General features: G+C 45.5%; 1 protein-coding gene across 1 annotated transcript; it reads left to right on the forward strand.

The window, feature by feature from the left end:
• Window positions 1–358: 358 nt before the first annotated feature.
• Window positions 359–19,785, forward strand: GPX4 (glutathione peroxidase 4). The gene is made up of 7 exons (XM_081957653.1): window positions 359–510; window positions 11,554–11,648; window positions 12,762–12,906; window positions 13,846–13,997; window positions 15,892–15,916; window positions 17,348–17,407; window positions 19,523–19,785. Exons 1-7 carry the CDS (start codon window positions 436–438, stop codon window positions 19,553–19,555), a joined length of 585 nt encoding a protein of 194 aa, XP_081813779.1. The 5' UTR covers window positions 359–435; the 3' UTR covers window positions 19,556–19,785.
• Window positions 19,786–20,893: the final 1,108 nt, after the last annotated feature.

Below are 20,893 nucleotides of genomic sequence, written 5' to 3' on the forward strand. Positions count from 1 at the left end.
GGGGGAGAGAGAGAGAGAGAGACAGAGAGAGACAGAGTTTTACTACTTTGCTGCCATCTAGTGGATGAGCGCATTTTGGCAGCCACCAGACAGCTTAATTTAAACGTTGCTCGAGCTGCCTAACGGCTGGACCAAAGCAGTTGGGATGCAGTTTTTTCCGATTAGCTCGCTGAGCTGTCAATCTCGGTAGGCCTCAGCCAATTGACGATCGTGTTCGAAGAAGCCAGAGAGGAGAGGGCACTAGCCCTCTTGTTGCGTCACGCAATCCCGCCCTCCAACGGCCTTCTATTGGTCAAAGACTTAAGAGAAGCGTTCTCGCACCGGAGGGGCTGGGCGTGGCCAACGAGGAGGAGCCATCTTGTGATTGGCCCTGTCGTGGAGGCGGAGAGGCGTGCAGGGCAGATTAAAGGAGGAGCGGAGAAACCTGCCGCTGAGATGAGTTTGCGGCGTTTCGCTTCCAAGGCGCTTCTTTGTGGGTTCTTGGTAGGGCGCGGCCTCACAAGGGTGATGGTAAGTTGCCAGGGGGAGTGGGTCTCCGGTCGTAGACGTTCTAGTCATTGGCTGTGTTCTCTATGGTCGGACCATAGAGCGGTCACCTTAAAGGGCTACGTAGGGTCGGACCCATATAATCTTTTTTTAGAGCCCCTGGGAGGACTTTCCCTCGAATCCCTTGAGGTGGTCGTTTTTACTACTTCTCTTACAATGAGTATAATTTCCCCAAAACATTAGGGTAGGACGAGGCTGGAGGCCAGTAAGATGGCATATGAATGGAGGGGAAAGTGTTGCCCTGGGGAAGTATGAATTTTTATTGGATGTTATTACCATAATATGGGTTTTTGGAGATTGTTTTCATTGTTTTGGGGGTGCCTGGGATGGTTGTTACACAAGGGTGTTTATCTAAGTCTTGTAATGTAAATAAAATACAATGTAATGCAGCAAAGGTCTTTGCAGGTGACTTAAACCTTAATTCCCAAGAACTCTTCGAAAATAGGGCAAAAAACATGTTTTTCCCCATAATACTTTGGATGGGCAGGTAGTCCTCAACCTACGGCCACAATTGAGTCAAAAATTTGTTACCAAGTGAGGCATTTGTTCAATGAGTGTTTCCCCCCCCCCCCATTTTACGACCTTTGGTGCCTGTTGTTAAGTGAATCATTGCAGTTGATAAGTGAGTCATGTGAATCCGGCTTTTCCCATTGCTTTTGCTTGTCAAAAGCTTCCAAAGTGGGATCCCATGACCTTGGAACACAGCAATGGTAGTAAGTGTGAGCCAATTGCCAAGCACGTGATCCTGGGGCTGCTAGAAAGCTTGTAAGTGTGAAAAACGGTCATTAGTAACTTTTTCAGTGTTGTAACTTTGAATGGTCACTAAATGAACTGATGTACGTTGAGAATTTACCTGTATTTGGACTTCAGGGTTATTGCTTTTTGAGAGCTGCTTGCCTGTCTCTACTGGAGTAAAGTAATAGTTTTAGGGTGTAAATTTCATTATAGTATAGAAGAATGATGAAACAGAAAGCGATCCCTGATGTCTTCAGATGTCTCTCAGAGATGAAATTATAGTCTTAATTGTTTATCTTAAAAACGTGATCTGGGGCTGTTGGAGCTCCTTAGAGAACGGTTCTTGGATGGAAAAACAGCTGCAGCTTAGCTGCATTGAGCCCTTGGGGTAGAATAAGATAAATTACATGTGTGCAAAAGGCATTTAAAGATTTAGAAGCCGGTTTTTTAAATTAGTTAGGGACAAGGGCCAAAATGAGGGGACGTACTGAGCCTCTGCTCAGTGTCCCATAACAGACTCTCTTTCATGCTTTATATTTATTAAACAATTTATGAACTCTGCAAGTCATGCAAGCAATTCTAGGAGAGTCCCTGAGAGTGGGGTGGATGAAGAAATTATCTTAAATGAAAATAAAATACTACGGATTAAAATTGAATGCCCCAGTCCAGCTGCCTTTTTGGATCAACTACCATCTGAATAATTGAGAAACTCGCAGATGGTTAAAACAAGTACAAAGAACTAGGTGGTTCTTAGTACTACTTTGTACTTCAATCCTCATTGCTTTGCCTCCTAAGGCTAGTTAGATAAATTAGGATTTCACAACTCTTCTGAAGCAGCCTACTCCACAACTTCGTCCCTTTGTCAGAGAAAAATCTTCTGAACAGCTTTGTGTCTTCTCCTTTGGCAGCCTGTTTCTGAAGACCAACTCTAGTTTGCTGTTTCTTTACTACAATGGATTTTATAGTAAAGGATATGTAGAGTACATGCCTATACATATGCTATGTGGCTACAAGTTGATAAGAATCTGTTTTGAAACCTCCCTGAGCTGCTGACTTCCCGGTGGAAGCAATTCAGTGTTGCTTTCAGTAGTCAAAAAGCAAGCCAAGCTTACTCAAGGATGCCTTTGTGAAAACTTACATGCAATGTGAAAAACAACATCTGTTGAACTGTGGGCTCTTTGGTGCTCTCTGAGCTTGATGGTTTGCTTGCAGATGTTTCATTCCCCAACAAGGTAATAGCATCAGTGCTGGTAGGGAGTAGGTTTACTCTCAATGTATGTTCTAGTGCAGTGGGTCTCAACCCTCCTAATGCTGCGACCCTTTAATACAGTTCCTGATGTTGTAGTGACCCCCAACCATAAAATTATTTTATGTTTTCCCATATTTTTTCAAAAAATATATGTTTTCCGACCCCTGTGAAAGAGTCGTTCAACCCCCAAAGGGATCCCGACCCACAGGTTGAGAACCACTGTTCTAGTGGCTTGCCCTGTCAGTATCTCCCTTCTAGTCCCTTGGACTGCAAGGCGATCCAACCGGTCAGTCCTAGAGGAGATCAACCCTGACTGCTCTTTAGAAGGTCCTAAACCCTGAAGAGGAAACTCAAATACCTTGGCCACCTAATGAGAAGGAAGGACTCCCTGGAGAAGAGCCTCATGCTGGGAAAGATGGAGGGCAAAAGAAGAAGAAGGGGACGGCAGAGAATGAGGTGGTTGGATGGAGTCACCGAAGCAGTCGACATGAATTTAAATGGACTCCGGGGGATGGTAGAGGACAGGAAGGCCTGGATGAACGTTGTCCATGGGGTCGTGATGGGTTGGACACGGCTTTGCAACTAACAACAACTGTCAGTATTTATTAGTTACCCAACATTCATGCAAGTGACAGTGGAGGATTTGTTCCCTGTTTATATACAGTAGTCTGCCCATGTTGGTGGGGGTTGGTTTCTCCTTGGGTTGTCCCTTGATTGGAGAATGCAAAAAAGTTAAATTGCCTTTCTACACCATTCAAGAGATCCTAAAAACCCTGAGGAGAACAAAAAGACTAGAGAACAAAAAGCCAACACCCAGATAAGCAGGGTTTAATCCCAAACGAACAATCAAGTAGAAAGCAATAGCTTAACCATCCAAGCTCAGAGCACCAAGGATTCCATTGAACACAAGTATGTTGTTCCTTTGCTCCACCTTAAGTAAACAGAACCATACAAAAGCAGCTCTTTGGGCCAGGATTATATCCTCCTCCTCCTCTGCGGTGGAATCAGAAAAGATTGTGGTTCTGCCAGAAGATGCCAGTAGGCCAATTGCTGATGAGTTTTGCAGCCTCATTTCATTTAGGGGTGGAGGGGTTGGTTGGAGAAGGGAAAAGGTCAGCGATGTTCTTGCCAAGATTAAAGCGAGACATTTTTCAGGAATATTTCTAGCCTGCCTTTTGATGTTTACCTGAAGCTCTTGAGTTAATTTGTAAACATTAAACGTAATTGGGATTTCAGGTGTACTTTCAGGTACAGCAGATTATTATTTCTTTCATCTTCTGAACCATCTTCCCAGCTGGGGAAGATCCCAGCATCTCTAAAAATGACAAATTAAGAGCCATTTGGCCATTATGGCTAATAGCTGTAATTTTTTTTTTAATTGCTTCTTCATATTGCATCTTGTAGAAGTGAGTACAGGTAGCCTTCAACTTGCAACCATTTGTTTAGGGAGCGCTTCAAGATACAACTGTACAGAAAATCGGGATTGGTGATCATTTTTTACAAGGTCATTGCAGCATCCCACAGTCGCCTGATCAAAATTAGGATGCTGGACAACCGTATGGATTTATTTGCAGTGTCCCAGGCTCATGTGATCTCCTTTTGCCACCACCTGGCAAGCCAAGTGACTGGGGAAGCCAGATTCACTTAACAACCATGTGACTCACTTAAGTGTTGTGATTCACTTAAGAAATATGGCAAGCAAGGTCATAAAATGGGGCAAAATTCACTTAACTGTCTCACTTAGCAACAGAAATGTTGGGTTCAATTGTGTCATAAGTTGAGGACTACCTGTACTGCTAGTTAACTGAGTACAGTGTTTGGCCCTTCTGCTCCTCTTGATCCTTTGATGGTTTTGCTAGTTTAGGATCATAAAAGCTTTTCTGAGCTGTCCTTAGTGTTTAAAGCAGGGGTCTTGAACCTTGGGAACTTTTTAGACCTGTGGACTTCAACTCCCAGAATTCCTCAGCCAGCAAAGCTGACTGAGGAATTCTGGGAGTTGCACTCCACAAGTCTTAATGTTGCCACAGTTCAAGACCCCTGCTTTAAAGCTTCCAAGCACTTCTGAATCTGTCTCCACGAAAAACAGAAATTCTAGCAAAACTGTTTTTCTTTTAAACTCCAGGAAAAATAAAGCAACTTCTGGATGAGAAGTACATGGGTGTACCCAGTTTTATTCATGTATGTATTTTATTTTGGGTGCAGTATATTTATTTGCTTCTGGGTGCAGACAAAGGCTGTTTTTGATGAAAGGTGGCATGTGTGAAAGCAGCCTCATCTTCTCCCTTGCTCTTTTGCCTGCAATGCAGAAATGCAATTGTTTTTTTAAAAAATGCACAGCATCATTTTCAGCATAGTTTTTCCTCTGAAAGCCAGTGGGAAGAGCTGAACAAATCACCAATGCCAGGACTTTGATCTTGTTTGACCCTGGTTTATCGTGGATTGATAAGTGTGGTCTATAAAAAAGAAATAAAAGGTCTCAGCCAACGTCCCCCTTCTGGTGCAATCCGTTGTTCTCTGTCCCCTTTGTTCTACTAATTGCATCATAATCCAGAGGCTTGTGAGCCGGATTTGCTGTTGCGGGGAGGGCAATATGACTCCGCAGTATCTCAGCTCATGTGATTGGGATGAGAAAGCAGGCACAGATTAGACTGAGGAAAGGGGTGGGAAGGGAATTAACTTGCATTTCTGCTTGGTAGGACTGAGTGTTAGGATCAGGTAGTGGAGCCAAAGCTATAGGAAATCCTGAGTAGGGAGCTCCTATTCTTTTCTATTTCTATTATTTCTATTTACTCTACTCAGTTAGACAGACAGACAGACAGACAGATAGACAGGAAGGAAGGAGAAAGAAAGAGAGATAGAGAAAGAGCGAGAAAGAGAAAGAAATAAAAAAGAAAGAGAAAAAGAAAAAAAAGAAAGACAGAGGGAGGGAAAGAGAAAGAAAAAAAGAAAGAAAGAGAGAGAAAGAAAAAAAGTGAGAAAGAAAGAAAAAGAAAGAGAGAGAGAAAGAGAAAGAAAAAGAGAAAGAAAGAAAAAGAAGAGAGAGAAAGAAAGAAAAAAGAGAAAGAAAAAGAGAAAAGAGAGAAAAAGAGAGAAAGCGAAAGAAAAAGAAATAGATGATACGTAGACAGATGATAGAAATGAAATGAAACTGATTATCTTTGAGATATACTGATGGATGGATGTACATAGATAGACAGAGAAAGAGAGAAACAGACAGACACACACACAACTGTCTATTTTGAATGCATAACACAAAGAGGAAGCTTGAACTTTCACAAGGTTGATGCCACATGGCACAGAACCGTGGCTGAATCTAGATGTTCTGCTTCGGATGCCAGGAAGCCTTCCTCCCAGAAGGTAGCAAGGCAACCAGGTGGTGAAGAGGATGTGCCGTGCAGCAGGGGTTGTGTAGTGATGCTCACGTCATCAAACGACTGGCTTAACAGATGTTGAAATTAAATTGGCAGGGAGGGAGGGGAAGGGAAGGAGAGGGTGTTGCAGCACAGAGCCTTGTTATGTGGGAGGCAGATTCCAGGCACATAATAGATTAGCAACTAATCTGCATCAAAATCTAGTTACGCTTGTTGAGGCCTTCTGAGATAACATGGTTAGTTTAGAGCAGGGGCAGCAACCTTAAACACTCAAAGAGCCACAAACATTCCACCCCCCCCTTTCAATTCTGGAGCTGGCCAGAATTCCCCCACCACAGTCTCCTCCTAGCACAAGGTCCTTTTTCTTCCGCCTGTCCTAACCGAAAGCCCTGTCCCTTGTGGAGCCGACCGGCGACGGAGCCGCAGCAGAGGGGCGAAAAAGCCACATGCGGCTCCAGAGCCGTGGGTTGCCAACCCCTGGTTTAAAGCAGTGTTTCTCAACTTGGCCAGCTTTTAAAAACTATGGACTTCGGCTGCCAGAATTCCCCACTCAGGGTGTTGACGCTCACACACCTTGAAATGGCTGAAGTTGTGAAACACTGGCTAAGCTACAAGGAGTCCTTCACTTCTCACAATTGGGACCGGGAGTTCTGTTGCTAAGCGGGGCGTTGTTAAGTGAGTTATGCCCAGTTTTTACAACCCTTTTGTGCCACGATTGTTAAGCAAATCCCTGCAGTGACTCACAGGGTCATTAAGTGAATCCGGCCTCCCTCGTTGACTTTGCTTCTCAGAAGCCATTTTGCAACCCTTCCTGCCGCAGTTGTTAAGTGAATCAAGGCACTTGTTAAGTTAGTAACATGGTTGTTGAGTGAATCTGGCTTCCCCCATTGACCCTGCTAGTCCGAAAGTTCTCCAAAGTCGATCCTATGACTCCGGGACACTGCAAGCGTCATAAATATGAGTCAGCTGCCAAGCGTCTGAATTTGGATTGTGTGACTGCGGGGAATGCTGCAATGGTCACAAGTGTGAGAACTGATTGTGGGACACTTCTTTGTGTTGTAACTTTGGATGGTCGCTAATTGAATTGTTGTAAGTCAAGGACTTAACTTTCCAGATTAATGTATATATTGTTAAAAAGCCTATGCCTTTTCCTAATCTTTGTTAGTGCCATCATATTCCTCCTGATTTTGTGAGCTTACAAAGAGGTTAATAAAATAAATAATTATTAATCAACTTATTACATAGGTGGCAGGTAGTCCTCGACTAACAATTAATCGTTTAGTGGCTGTTTGAAGTTACAACGGCACCAAAAAAGTGACTTATGACAGTTTCCCCACACTTATGACCGTTGCAGCATTTCCCTGGTCACTGTGATCAAAATTCAGATGCTTGGCAACTGACTCCTATTTATGATGGTTGCAGTGTCCCGGAGTCACGCGATCCCCTTTTGCGACCTTCTGACAAAGTCAATGGGGAAGCTAGATTCATTTAACCATGTTACTAACTTGGCAACTGCAGTGCTTCACTTAACAACCATGTCAGGAAAGAGAAAATGGGGCAAAACTCATGTCACAACTGTCTTGCTTAGCAATGGAATTTTTGATTCTGTTGGGTACATTATTTGAGGACAATCTGTGTTGATTACTAATACAGATAGTCCTGTCTGTTACTAATATGTATTCTCACTGTCTATATAACATCTGTGTCTTCTCCATCTCCCACCTCCAAGCCCCCCCACCCCACCCCAGCCTCAATCCATGGTAAATCCTACATCACTTTAGCTCTTCCAGGCCTCTAAAAAAATGACCGGTAGCCCAGGAAAGCCTACGGCTTTTAATAAAATTTGCTGAGGAATGAAAGCGCTCCTTAATGACATGACTCAGTCCATCTTAATCTCTGAAACAGGATATATCCTAATTATTTATAAAAGCTGGCTCTTTGGCTGGCACACCTTATAATGGTGTCAAATGGTTGGCTTGAACACGCAGGAAGGGTTTTTATGACCTCACCACCAAAATGTTCCCCCCCATCCAGTTATAACATCTTATGTATGTTATAATTTGCCTTGGTCTCTTCATACCTCATTCTTAGTGAAGCATGCAAACCAGCATTTCCTGCATCGGATGAGGAGAGCACATCTTTCTCCTTCTGTCCTGGCCACTTTTTACCGAGGCACGATTGTTTTAATAAAATGCATCACTGTTTGGTTTGGTGATGGCAGCACCTCAGATAGAAAGTCCATACAGAGAGTGGTGAGGACAGTGGAGAAGATTATAGGAAGCCCGATTCCCATTGTTCAGGATACTGCTTATAAGCGCTATGTGCTTAGAGCTCAAAGCATTGTTAGAGATCCCACAGACCCACTTCACGATCTGTTTCTATTGCTCCCCTCTGGGAGGAGGTTTCAAAGTATTTCTAGCAGGACTACCAGAGTGTGTAACAGCTTTGTTCCCTAGGCCATTCGTCCGGTAAACTCGCAAGATTCATTTTCCTCCCGTCATGTATATGTATGCATTCGAATTACAGGTAGCCCTCAACGTACGACCACAATGCAGCCCAAAATGTATGTTGCTACGTGAGAGGTTTGTAAAGTGAGTTTATCCCCACTTTACGACTTTTCCTGCCACAGGTCGTTAAGGGAATCACTGTGGTTGTGAAATTAGTAACACCGTTGTTAAGTGAATCTGGCTTCCCCGTTGACTTTGCGTGTCAGAAGGTCGCAAAACATAGATTGCAGGCCCCCGGGACAATATAAATCTGAACCATTGACAAGCATCCAAATTTTGATCATGTGACCATGGGGAGGCTGCAACGGTCGTAAGCGTGAAAAGTGGTAAGTCAATTTTTTCAGACCATTTGAAGTCAGTAAGCGAACTGTTGTAAGTTGAGGACTACCTGTAGACGGTGATGTCCCCCCCCCTCTGTGTGTGTGTGTGTGTGTGTGTGTGTGTGTGTGTGTGTGTATAATGGTTATCTTGAGAGCCAAATGCAATGAAATTTCATTTTACTTTATGCTGAATAGTGTACATTTAAAGTGACAATAAAGTATTCTATTCTATTCTATTCTATTCTTATGCCTCTTTTTCTCAATCATGGAAACTTTAAAATGGCAGGACTTTAACTCCCAGAATTGAATTCCAGTTGTTTTAAAGTTGTGAAGATTGAGAAACCTATTTTAGGTTTAATGTCACTCGTGAAACCAGCCACGCTATCCATTCTTCTTAAAAAATGTTAATTTAGACATTTGGACCCAGCCCGTGCAAAAGTACAGATGAAAAATAATTGCATCTCTCCCAGGAAGTATCCCACTCATGCTATCTCTTGCAGGCAGATCTTGCTAATGACAGGTGTCGATCTGACAACAACAACAAAAGGACAAAATTATTGTGCGCACACTCAGAGAGACACAGGAGAAGGACGCAATGAAATGCACAGGTTGCCCTTGACGTATGACCCCAACTGAGCCCAGAATTCCCGTTGCTAAGCAGGACAGTTGTTAAATGAGATTTGCCCCATTTTACAATGTTTTTCCACAGTTGTTAAGTGAATCTGGCTCCCCCATTGACTTTGATTGCCAGAAGGTCACAAAAGGGGATTATGTGACCCTGGGACACTGCAACCGTCATAAATATGAGTCAGTTGCCAAGCGTCTGAATTTTGATCATGTGATCATGTCATGGTCATAAGTGAAAAACAGTCATAAGTCACTTTTTTTCAGCGCTGTTCGTTAACTTTGAACGGTCGCTAAACAAATGGGCATAACTCAAAGGACTACCTGTGCACTTGCAATCCATATAGGATTAGATTTAAGATTCAAAGACTTAGCATTGTTTATTGCAATTTATTCTCAGTATTTTCCTTTTGGGTATTTCCCATCCTTTTTGCAGGATTTCCCCTTACGGAAGTAATGCTTCCCTTCTTCTTGCAAATAATAACTTTTGTTTCCTGTCCTCTGTTGAGTGGGGTAATGAATAAGTTCATACCGAAACTAGCAGCAACCCACTTCGTGAGTTTCTCATGTGAAATAAATTGCCCTTGGGAATCTAGTGTACGAAAGGCCCTGCACCCTGTACCTTTAAGGCAGGGGTGTCCAAACTTGGGAACTTTAAGACTTGTGGACTTCAACTCCCAGAATTCCCCAGCCAGCCATGCTGGCTGGGGAATTCTGGGAGTTGAAGTCCACAAGTCTTAAAGTTCCCAAGTTTGGACACCCCTGCTTTAAGGCAAGATTTGTCAAGCTTGGCAAATTTAAAGTTTGTGGACTTCAACTCCCAGATATCCTCAGCCAACATGGTGGCTGGGGGATTCTGGGAGTTGAAGTCCACACGTCTTCAAAGTGGCCAAGGTTGAGAAAGACAGTTTAGAATGTCACATGGGCCTTTGAGGGTCAGGCACTGAATCTGAGTTTGTAAAGGTAAAGGTTCCCCTCTCACATATGTGCTAGTCGTTCCCGACTTCCTGACTCCAATTCAAAACCGAAGAGCCAGCGCTGTCCGAAGACGTCTCCGTGGTCATGTGGCTGGCATGACTAAATGCCGAAGGCGCACGGAACGCTGTTACCTTCCCACCAAAGGTGGTCCCTATTTTTCAACTTGCATTTTTACGTGCTTTCGAACTGCTAGATTGGCGGAAGCTGGGACAAGTAACGGGAGCTCACTCCTTACGTGGCGCTAGGGATTCGAACTACCAACTACCGACCTTTCTGATCGACAAGCTCAGTGTCTTAGCCACTGAGCCACTGCGTCCCCTGAGTTTGTATTTGATGCTAAATCATGGTTTGATTCAAAAGCGGCTTGTTTGGGGCTTCGCATAAAACATGGGCCCAGTCTTGGGGTTGACAATTTTAACAGGCTGCCCTGCTAATGGGTTGCAATTGCAAAACCCAGAATTCCCTAGGTAGCATCTTGGGTGGGAATTCTGGGAGCTGCAGTCCTCACATTCCCAATGTTGGAGAAGACATTACAGACCCCTTGACCAGCGGCCCAGAGACCCTCCCTTGGTTGCAATTTGTCTCAAAGTGTGGTGGAATACAGATAATCCTTGAGTTACGCCCAAAATTTCTGCTGCTAACTGAGACAGTTTTTCAGTGAGTTTGGCCCCATGTTATGACCTTTCTTTCCATGGTCGCTAAGCCAATCGCAGCAGTGGTTAAGTTGGTAGCGTGGTGGTAAAATGAATCTGGCTTCCCCACCGAAGGCCCCCAGGTTACTGCAACCGTCATAAATACAAGTCAGTTGCCAAGCGTCTGAATTTTGATCATGTGATGCTTCAACGGTCATGAGTCACATTTTTCAGCGCTGTTGTAACTGCGGTCAGTAAATGAACTGTTGTACATCAATCACTACCTGTATAGTCCAGGCAGAGTCACAGGAGGGAGGGGCTCTTTCCCAGAGGGCGGAGCATGGACTGTGGTGGGCAGGGACAAAGTCAGGTGGCACCCACTTTAATCATTTACAAGGAATATCTGTAATTATTGCAATAATAGTGGCTTTAATCTGGCACAGTTTCTGTTTGCAGGGGAACGACAATAAAGGAACTATTCAGAAGTCACTCTGCGTGTCGTTCTTGTATTTTTGGGGGCCTGACAAGAAGGGATATTCACTTTTCTCTGATTTCTCTCCCCCTCCCCTCCCCCCTATTTCTTCCCTGCAGTGTGCTCGGAGGTCTGAGTGGCAGTCGGCCACGTCGATTTACGACTTCCATGCACTGGATATTGACGGCAACGATGTCTCTCTGGAGAAATACAGGCAAGTTGTTTTCCCATCTGGGTTTGTTTGCTATCGGGCAGTAGGTCCAGCACAGGTGTCCAATCTTGGTGGCTGTAAGATGGTAACTTTGTTAACTTTATGACTTGTGGACTTCAACTCCCAGAATTCCCCAGCCAGCCAGCCATGCCATAATCCAGGGGTGTCCAAAAGTGGGAACCTTAAGACTTGTGGACTTCAACTCCCAGAATTCCCCAGCCAGCCATGCCATAATCCAGGGGTGTCCAAAAGTGGGAACTTTATGACTTGTGGACTTCAACTCCCAGAATTCCCCAGCCAGCCATGCCATAATCCAGGGGTGTCCAAAAGTGGGAACCTTAAGACTTGTGGACTTCAACTCCCAGAATTCCCCAGCCAGCCAGCCATGCCATAATCCAGGGGTGTCCAAAAGTGGGAACCTTAAGACTTGTGGACTTCAACTCCCAGAATTCCCCAGCCAGCCAGCCATGCCATAATCCAGGGGTGTCCAAACTTGGGAACTTTTAAGACTTGTGGACTTCAACTCCCAGAATTCTGAAAGTTGAAGTCCACAGATCTTACAGCTGCCAAGATTGAACACATCTGCTGGACCAATAGTCTTCGACTTTTCAACCATACTTTTGTGGGGGTACTTAACAATCTGGTTCCAATGCCCCCTGCCCCCTGTAGTCATGTGATGGTATGACGGACTCTTGACAACTGACCCACACTTAAGGCCATTTGCAGTGCCCTGCAGCCGTGTGTTTTAAAGCGGCTTCGTCAAAAACCAGCGTTTACTTTCTGGTTTTGGCAAAACCACCGCTGGTTCGCTTAACGACTGGCACGGGAAACTTCAATGTCTACATGAACAGTGTGTTGTCTGGTTCCAGTTAATTTTGAGAAACAGTAATAGTAATAATGATAATATTCATAACATTGATAATGACACTTAACCACTTTAATAAACCTTCCTTATATAATTAATCATTCCCTTAAGCTTCTACATTTCTAACTTCTGTTTCTGTTAGTTAGCCATTGGTAAAACAAATCCCACGTTAAAAAAATATTCTGTTTCTTCTTTCTCCTTAATTTTAACTCTTAATCTATCCGTTTCTGCGTTTCTGTCTCTCTCTCCAGGGGCACTGTCTGCATCATCACCAATGTGGCAACCCAATGAGGCAAGACTGACGTAAACTACACTCAGTTTGTCCAACTGTATAGTAGATATGCTGAGAGAGGTTTACGCATTCTAGCCTTCCCCTGCAACCAGTTTGGCAAGCAGGTAGGAAAAGGGAGGGTGTGCGTGTGTGTTAATGTCAGAATGAAATAATCTTTCCACCCCCACCCACCCCACCCTGTCCCCCTAATTATCCTCTAAGGAGAACCAACAGTGCACAGTGGGGAAAGTGATGGGCTAGGAGTGAGGATCCCCAGGTGCTTGTCTCCCTTAGCCATGGAAGCTGATCAGCTGAATTTGGGCCAGTCGGTCCATCCCAGCAAAGAGCCAATCAGGCATAGTGCAGAAGGGACTGGAAAAAGGAATGGGAAACACAGGCTCTATCCCCCTCAGCCATGGAATCCCATTGGCTGAATTTGGGCCAATCCTTCCATCTCCGCCCAAGAGCCAATCAAGAGTAATTATGGAAGGGATGGATGAGATGTGAGGAGACCCGGGTTCTAGTCCCCTTCTCAGATGCAGAAGCTCATTGGGTGGACTTCGGGCCAGTCCCTTCCTCTCAATCCAACAGCCAATCGAGTAGTAGGGAAGGGGCTGGACTAGGGCTGGGGAGACGCAAATTCTATCCCCAGAGAGGAGACAGCCAGTGTGACATACATGGGGAAGACACTGGATTAGGAGTGGGAAAACAGCCAAGAATCTATGACAAGCTGGCTAAAAAAATCTTCAAACCTTCATTGCATGATGCATTGATAGGTTCACCGTAAACGGTGAGCGAACTCAGTTCAAAAACATCTGGATCTACAACTTAAACCAGTGTTTCTCAAACTTGGCGACTTTAAGTCCTGTGGACTTCAACTCCCAGAGTTCCCCAGCCAGCTATGCTGGCTGGGGGATTCTGGGAGTTGAAGTCCACAGGACTTAAAGTCGCCAAGTTTGAGAAACACTGACTTAAACAGACGGAAAGCTGAGGACAACTGTGTTTAAGATCGGTTTAACCATCTAAAAACCACCTGTCTCCCTTTTGTTCTTGTTTTTTAATAGGAGCCCGGTACCGAGGAAGAAATTAAAGCATTTGCTGAAAGCTACGGGGTGAAATTCGACATGTTTAGCAAGATTGAAGTCAATGGGGATAATGCTCATCCTCTCTGGAAGTGGCTGAAAAACCAGCCCAAAGGCAGAGGCACTCTGGGAAAGTGAGTTCTCGCTGCCCCCGATTCTGAACAAGTCTCTGAAATGGGCATCGCTAATATACCACACACACTTATTGATTTATTTTTAATTAAAATGAAGGTCTTAAAACAAGGGTTTTTAGAAGTTGACACCTTCAATCTGTGTGGACTTCAACTCCCAGAATTCCCCAGCCAGCCTGTTGTAATCTATTTGAAGGTTTAATAATGATATGATGTTGTTAGTTGCAAAGTCATGTCTGACCCATCGTGACTCCAGGGACAACGTTCCTCCAGGCCTTCCTGTCCTCTATCATCCTCCGGAGTCCATTTAAACTCAGGCCTACTGCTTCGGTGACTCCATCCAGCCCCCTCATTCTCTGTCGTCCCCTTCTTCTTCTTTTGCCCTCCATCTTTCCCAGCATGAGGTTCTTCTCCAGGAAGTCCTTCCTTCTCATTAGGTGGCAAAGTCTTTGAGCTTCCTCTTCAGGATCTGGCCTTCTAAAGAGCAGTCAGGGTTGATCTCCTCTAGGACTGACCAGTTGGATGGCCTTGCAGTCCAAGAGACTCGCAGGAGTCTTCTCCAGCACCAGAGTTCAAAGGCCTCCATTCTTTGGCGCTCAGCCTTCCTTATGGTCCAACCTTCACAGCCATCCATTGCAACTGGGAAAACCAGAGCCTTGACTAGACACACTTTGGTTGGCAGGGGGATGTCTCTGCTTTTTAGTAGGCTGTCTAGCTTTCCTCCCCAGGAGCAAGCGTCTTTTAATTTCTTGGCTGCAGTCCCCATTTGTGGTGATCTTGGAGCCCAGGAAAATAAAATTGGTCACTGCCTCCATTTCTTCCCCAACTATTTGCCAGGAATTGAGAGGGTCGGATGCCATGGTCTTAGTTTTTATTTTAGTTTAATGATATGATACCGACTCCCCAAATTTCTCTCTTTCTCTGCCTTTCTGGAGTGTGGTATTATTATTTTTTATTTTTATATTATCTCTTTTATTCATTAAACATGAAAGTCAGCCAGCTGAACATTTAAAAATATATCACAAATGTTATTAATGTTATTCTTGTTATTCCTGCTTTTCCCAGTTGGGTGTGTTGGATTTCAACTCTTAAGAATTCTGTGCCTGGCATTAGGGTGTCCAGTACCTGCTTTGTCGTACTTTTGCAATGCCATTTTTCCGTGTCACATTCCAACTCTGCTTTCCAAAAGCTAAGCTGCTAATCCTGATGGTGGCTGGTGTATACAATAATACAATAGTAGAGTTGGAAGGGACCTTGGAGGTCTTCTAGTCCAACCCCCTGCCTAGGCAGGAAACCCTATACCGTTTCAGACAAATAGCTATCCAACATCTTCTTAAAGACTTCCAGTGTTGGGGCATTCACAACTTCTGGAGGCAACTTCTGTTCCACTGATTAATTGTTCTCACTGTCAGGAAGTTTCTCCTCAGTTCTAAGTTGCTTCTCTCCTTGATTAGTTTCCACCCATTGCTTCTTGTTCTACCCTCAGGTGCCTTGGAGAATAGTTTGACTCCCTCTTCTTTGTGGCAACCCCTGAGGTATTGGAAGACTTCTATCATGTCTCCCCTAGTCCTTCTTTCTCTTAAGCTAAACATACCCAGTTCCTGCAACCGTTCTTCATATGTTTTAGCCTCCAGTCCCCTAGTCCTCTTTGTTGCTCTTCTCTGCACTCTTTCTAGAGTCTCCACATCTTTTCTACATCGTGGTTTGAAGAAAATACAATAGCTTTTGACTCTGGGAGGAAAAAGTGGAACACATAAATGGGCTATTGTGTTTCTTTGATTTTGACCCCATTTCGCACTAGAAGGTTTTGAGCGAAACACTAGAAATAAAACACTAGAAGTAATAAAAACCTTTAGAGGTAAATGCTCTTCTTTTTTCTTTCTTTCTTTCTCCCTAGTGCTATAAAGTGGAATTTTAGCAAGGTGAGTACCTTCAACTCTTTTTCTTTTCTTTTTTTGGTGGCTGTGTAATTTTTATTAAAACTTTTAAGCAAAAACGGGGCAAAACTCACTTAACAACTACCCTGCTTAGCGGTGGAAATGGTGGGCTCAGTTGTTGTAAGTCGAGGACTACTGTATGTCGTTGGCTTTTTGTTCAGAAGCGCAGCACAAGGCAATATGAACGGTGCTTCCTCCAGTTTTTCTCCCCAGCAAACAGCCAGGGGGCTTAAGCTGGGGTGAGAAGGAGGAACCAGCCCCAAAGCCCCCCCCCTCCCCCGGAGCTGAGGAAGGATTAAAGCTGGTTGTCCCCACTTTTAGTCACCTTTCTACCCCCCCCCCCCAAGTGCTAGTTGAGTCTAATTTCTTTCCTAAGCTAGTAAAAAAAAAAAAAAATAAATCCCTGCGGATTTTACTCCGCTAGTGATTGCTGACTGTCTTTAGACGGGGCAGTAATCATCTCCATTTCAAGTCCGTTGAGCCAATACTGTCCGAAGACATTTCTGCGGCCATGTGGCCAGCACGACATCAAAGAGCCCACCGTTACCTTCCCACCGAAGTGGTACCTATTTATCTACTCGCATTTGCATGCTTTGGAACATGGCAGGAGCTGGAGCGAGGACAGGAGCTCACCCTCGTCCCATGGCGCTGGGGTCTCGAACCTGGGCTGCCGGCTTTCCAGCCGATAAGCCCAACATCGTAGCCGCTAAACCACCGTGCCACCCTTCCCAAGTTGGGTAGCCAAATAACGTGTTTTCAAAGCCCTTCCTGGGTTAGATCTGCCTTTTCTCCAGCCCTTCAAGGTATTCTTCAGCCTTCAAGAAACACTCCTCCACCGAGTTTACTTTCTACTCCTAAGGACAGATAGAGCTCAGAGGAGGGGCAGGGTGCAGTTAGTCCTCGGCTTATGACCAGTCACTTATTGACCATTGGAAGTTCTGACGCAGCCCCCATAAAGAGCTTGCAACCAGGTTCTGAAGTTCTGATGGCCACACACACACACACACACACACACACATACACACAGTGGTTGTGGGAATCACATTTTGGACACTCAACGATGCTGTTTGCAGTGTCGTCCGGTTGCGTGAAACCTCGATTTTGCAATGTTTTTGCTTAAAAACTGCCTTTCACTTCCATTTTCTGGCAAAAATGCTCCATTGTAAAACTCTGGGTTTGTTTTATGATTGTCCTATTCGCTTTATGGCCATCATTGCCAAGTTGGATTATGGTCATAAGTTGAGGACTGCCTGTACACACAATTCTGGGAAGCCGGAATCGCTTTACAGCGTATTGCTAGGCATCAACCCAGCCCCCCGAATTGGGCGGTGGTCTTGCAGTCTTTGCAGATTTCCTGCCCTCGATGAACTTGGGACCTCCTTAATGGGTCACCTGCTCTCCCTTTTCTCCTTGCAGTTCCTGATCAACAGGGAAGGACAGGTGGTCAAGCGATTCAGTCCCATGGATGACCCATTTGTAAGTTGTGTGTATTATGACGGTTGGTTGTGCAGTCAGCCAGGTGTTTAGACTGGATATGAGACTTTTTAGGCCACCCATTGAGACTGTTCCAAGGACCTGGGACATTGTCCAGTGGCAGAGCTGCAACAGCTCAGCCTGAGTATCTGGCCACAATGCTGAGTTAGGTGCTTCGCACCCCATGCTAAAACCAGCCAGGGTGGGTTGAAAACCATGGTTTATAGCAGCCTTTCTATAGACATAATCCGACCAACTGTAGTCCCAATCCAGATGGAGGTCACTCTTTTTGGTTGTGGTGGGGATTTATAGCAATAGCGCTTAGACCTATATACCACTTTACAGTGCTTTCCAGCCCTCTCTAAGCAGTTTACAGCCTCCCCAACAATCTGGGTCCTCATTTTACTGCGCCTTCCATCGGATGGCTGAGTCAACCTTGAGCCTGGTGAGATTTGAACTGCCAAATTGCAGACAGCCGGCAGGCAGCCGAAGTAGCCTGCAGTACCGCACTCTAGCCACTGCACTGGCGTGGCTCATTGATAGCCTAAAACACCTTGCAAATCAAGCTAATGGTGGTTCATTCAATAATGTAAAGCAGTGCTTCGTGTGAATGCAAAACACCCATCTCTTCCCCCAAGTGTGACTGCCAGAAGGGTGTTTTTGGTCCAGTGGCTGCTGACATTTTTAAGGAAATTTATATTGCGGCCTCTTGGTGGTGACTCAAGGCGGCTTACAGGAGTATCAAAGCCTCATACGGGGGTGACATGAGGGCAGTAATGACAAACCTTTTGGACATGGCATGTAAAGAAAACCCCAGAAAATGCCTGATTTAACTCTGCTGGCATCTCACCGCTTCTCTTTCAACAAAAGCGGACAATTCTCTCTCCCCTACCCCATCTAGGCCATCCTGAACCATAGCACTCAGTGGTAGTGCCAAAGCCTGAAGGACAGTCCTAGGCCTCAACTTAGCTGCCACCTTGCATTGCTCTCCAAAAAGGATGAGCCTTGTGGAACGAAGGCGTGTCGTGTCCCCCCCCATCCCCCGGTGCAGTTCAATGCTTCCCAAGATCTGCCATGCGCTGCTTATCTTCAGCATGGGGTGTTCTTGTGTCTGTTGACAGTCCCTGCAGCCCTACCTGAGGCTGCTCCGGGTTGCACGAGGCCTTTATCCTTGAAGCCCCCTTCAGAGAACGCCCTTCTGTCACCTTTGAAACCTGCAAAAGCCTGTCCCATTCTTGCACCCCTTTTGTAGCCTGTCGGAGGCCGTACGAGAGCACGGCCGTCTTGCCTGGCCTCCGAAGCTTCGAAAAATCACCACGACGTCCCATGCTTTGAAAAGGATAATTGTTGGGTGCTGGCGTGTCGCTTGAAACGTTGCAGCATGTCATCTTTGAGACGAGTCAAGTGTGTTTTTTTTCTTTCAAAAGGCAGCCGGCCTATGTTCTTTTTTTTTCCCCTTCAGCAAGAACCGATGAAGCTTCTTGGATGAGAAGCGAAACCTTTTCTTCTCCTTCAAGGGAAAGAAAAAACCATAAGCCGGTTGCCTTTTGAAAAAGCACCTTTGAGACAATCCTGATTTGGATGACTGAGAATCTCCACAGACGTCGGGACCTACTGTGTTTTTGGAGTATAAGACGCACCTTTTTCCCTCAAAAAAGAGGCTGAAAATCTGGGTGCGTCTTATACACTGAATACAGCATTTTTGGCCTCCCGAAATCCCACCCCCTTTGCAAAAATGGCTGGGCATAGCCTTTAGGAGCCTTGCAGAGTGCTCCTGGGGGCTGGGGTGGGTAGAAATGAGCGAAAAACGGGCTGGTTTTTTGCCCCCGGGAACACACTACAAGCCTCCTAAATGCTATGCATGCCCTTTGTCAAAAAAACAGGCCCGTTTTCATGGAAAATGAGCTGTTTTGGGGAGATCTGCAGGATGCAAAACCTTTTTTTTAAAAATTGCCTCTTCAAAATCTTGGTGCGTCTTATACTCTGAAAAATACGGTAAGTTTGCCATCGCTGCATTAGGGTGTATTCCTGGCCAGATGCAGCCATCTATCTATCTCTCTCTCTCTCACACACACACACACCCCTACCTGTTGTTTTCTCTGGTCTCGTCCTCTGCAGACGATGGAAAAGGACCTGCTCCGTTTCCTGTAAGGCCCGCCTGCCTCTGGCCAGCCCTGGCTGTGCTCCGCCCGCGTTCCTCTGCTTTGTCTGTGGATTTTGCCTGGATGACGGTCTGCCTTCAAGCCAAGCCTACTTGGTGAGGCCGATCTGAGAGATTTGGCACGAGTTCACATGGGAGGCTAGCTGGAACGTCTGGATTTGCACCTCAGGCCGCACCTTCCACCTTGTAGAAATAAAGATGTTGTTGTTTTTCCAACCAATCAAGTGTCTTTGAGATTTGTGTGGAAGAGGTCTGTATCAGGCTTTGGGCGGAGGGAGGTGGGGGTGGGAGGCAGCCGTTTTAGAAGTGCAAAGTTACCTGAGCTCTGCAGGTGAGACCTGTGCTGTCGGATGGGGAATGGATGTGAACTTCCATCTGTTAGCCTTGGGTGGGTTGGGGCAACTTCAGGTGCTCTAAAAGTTCCTTTTTTATTTTCTTTCTTGGTATCCCACCATCGTTTTTACAAATATCTCATGGTGGCAAACGTATCCTTCTATTCTTCCCACGAGAACGCTGTGAGGTGGGTTGGGCTGAGAGATTGAGTGGCTCAGTCACCTTGCCAACTTCCATGCCTAAGGCAGGACTAGAACTCTCAAGTCTCCTGGTGACTGACCCAAAATCTCCCAGCCAGCTTTTATGCCTAAAACAGGACTAGAACTCCGTGTTTCCTGGCGACTGGCCCAAAATCTTAACAGCCAGATTTCATGCCTAAGGCAGGACTAGAACTCACAATCTGCTGGTGATTGGCCCAGTCACCTAGCCAGGTTTCATGCCTGAAGTGGGACTAGAACTCCTTATCTCCTGGTGACTGGTCCAAAATCTCAGGCAGCTTTCATGCCTAAAGTGGGACTAGAACTCTCAGCGCTGGTGGTTGGCCCAAAACCTAGCCAGATTTCATGCGTAAGGTGGGACTAGAACTCAGTCTGCTGGTGATTGGCCCAGTCACCTAGCCAGATTTCATGCCTAAGGCGGGACTAGAACTCAGTCTGCTGGTGATTGGCCCAGTCACCTAGCCAGATTTCATGCGTAAGGTGGGACTAGAACTCAGTCTGCTGGTGATTGGCCCAGTCACCTAGCCAGATTTCATGCCTATGGCGGGACTAGAACTCAGTCTGCTGGTGATTGGCCCAGTCACCTAGCCAGATTTCATGCGTAAGGTGGGACTAGAACTCAGTCTGCTGGTGATTGGCCCAGTCACCTAGCCAGATTTCATGCCTATGGCGGGACTAGAACTCAGTCTGCTGGTGATTGGCCCAGTCACCTAGCCAGATTTCATGCCTAAGGCAGGACGAGAATTCCTTATCTCCTGGTGATTGGCCCAGAATCTC

Source organism: Natrix helvetica (genome assembly GCF_964273705.1).
Source record: "Natrix helvetica genome assembly, chromosome: 1".
NCBI lineage: Eukaryota > Metazoa > Chordata > Lepidosauria > Squamata > Natricidae > Natrix > Natrix helvetica.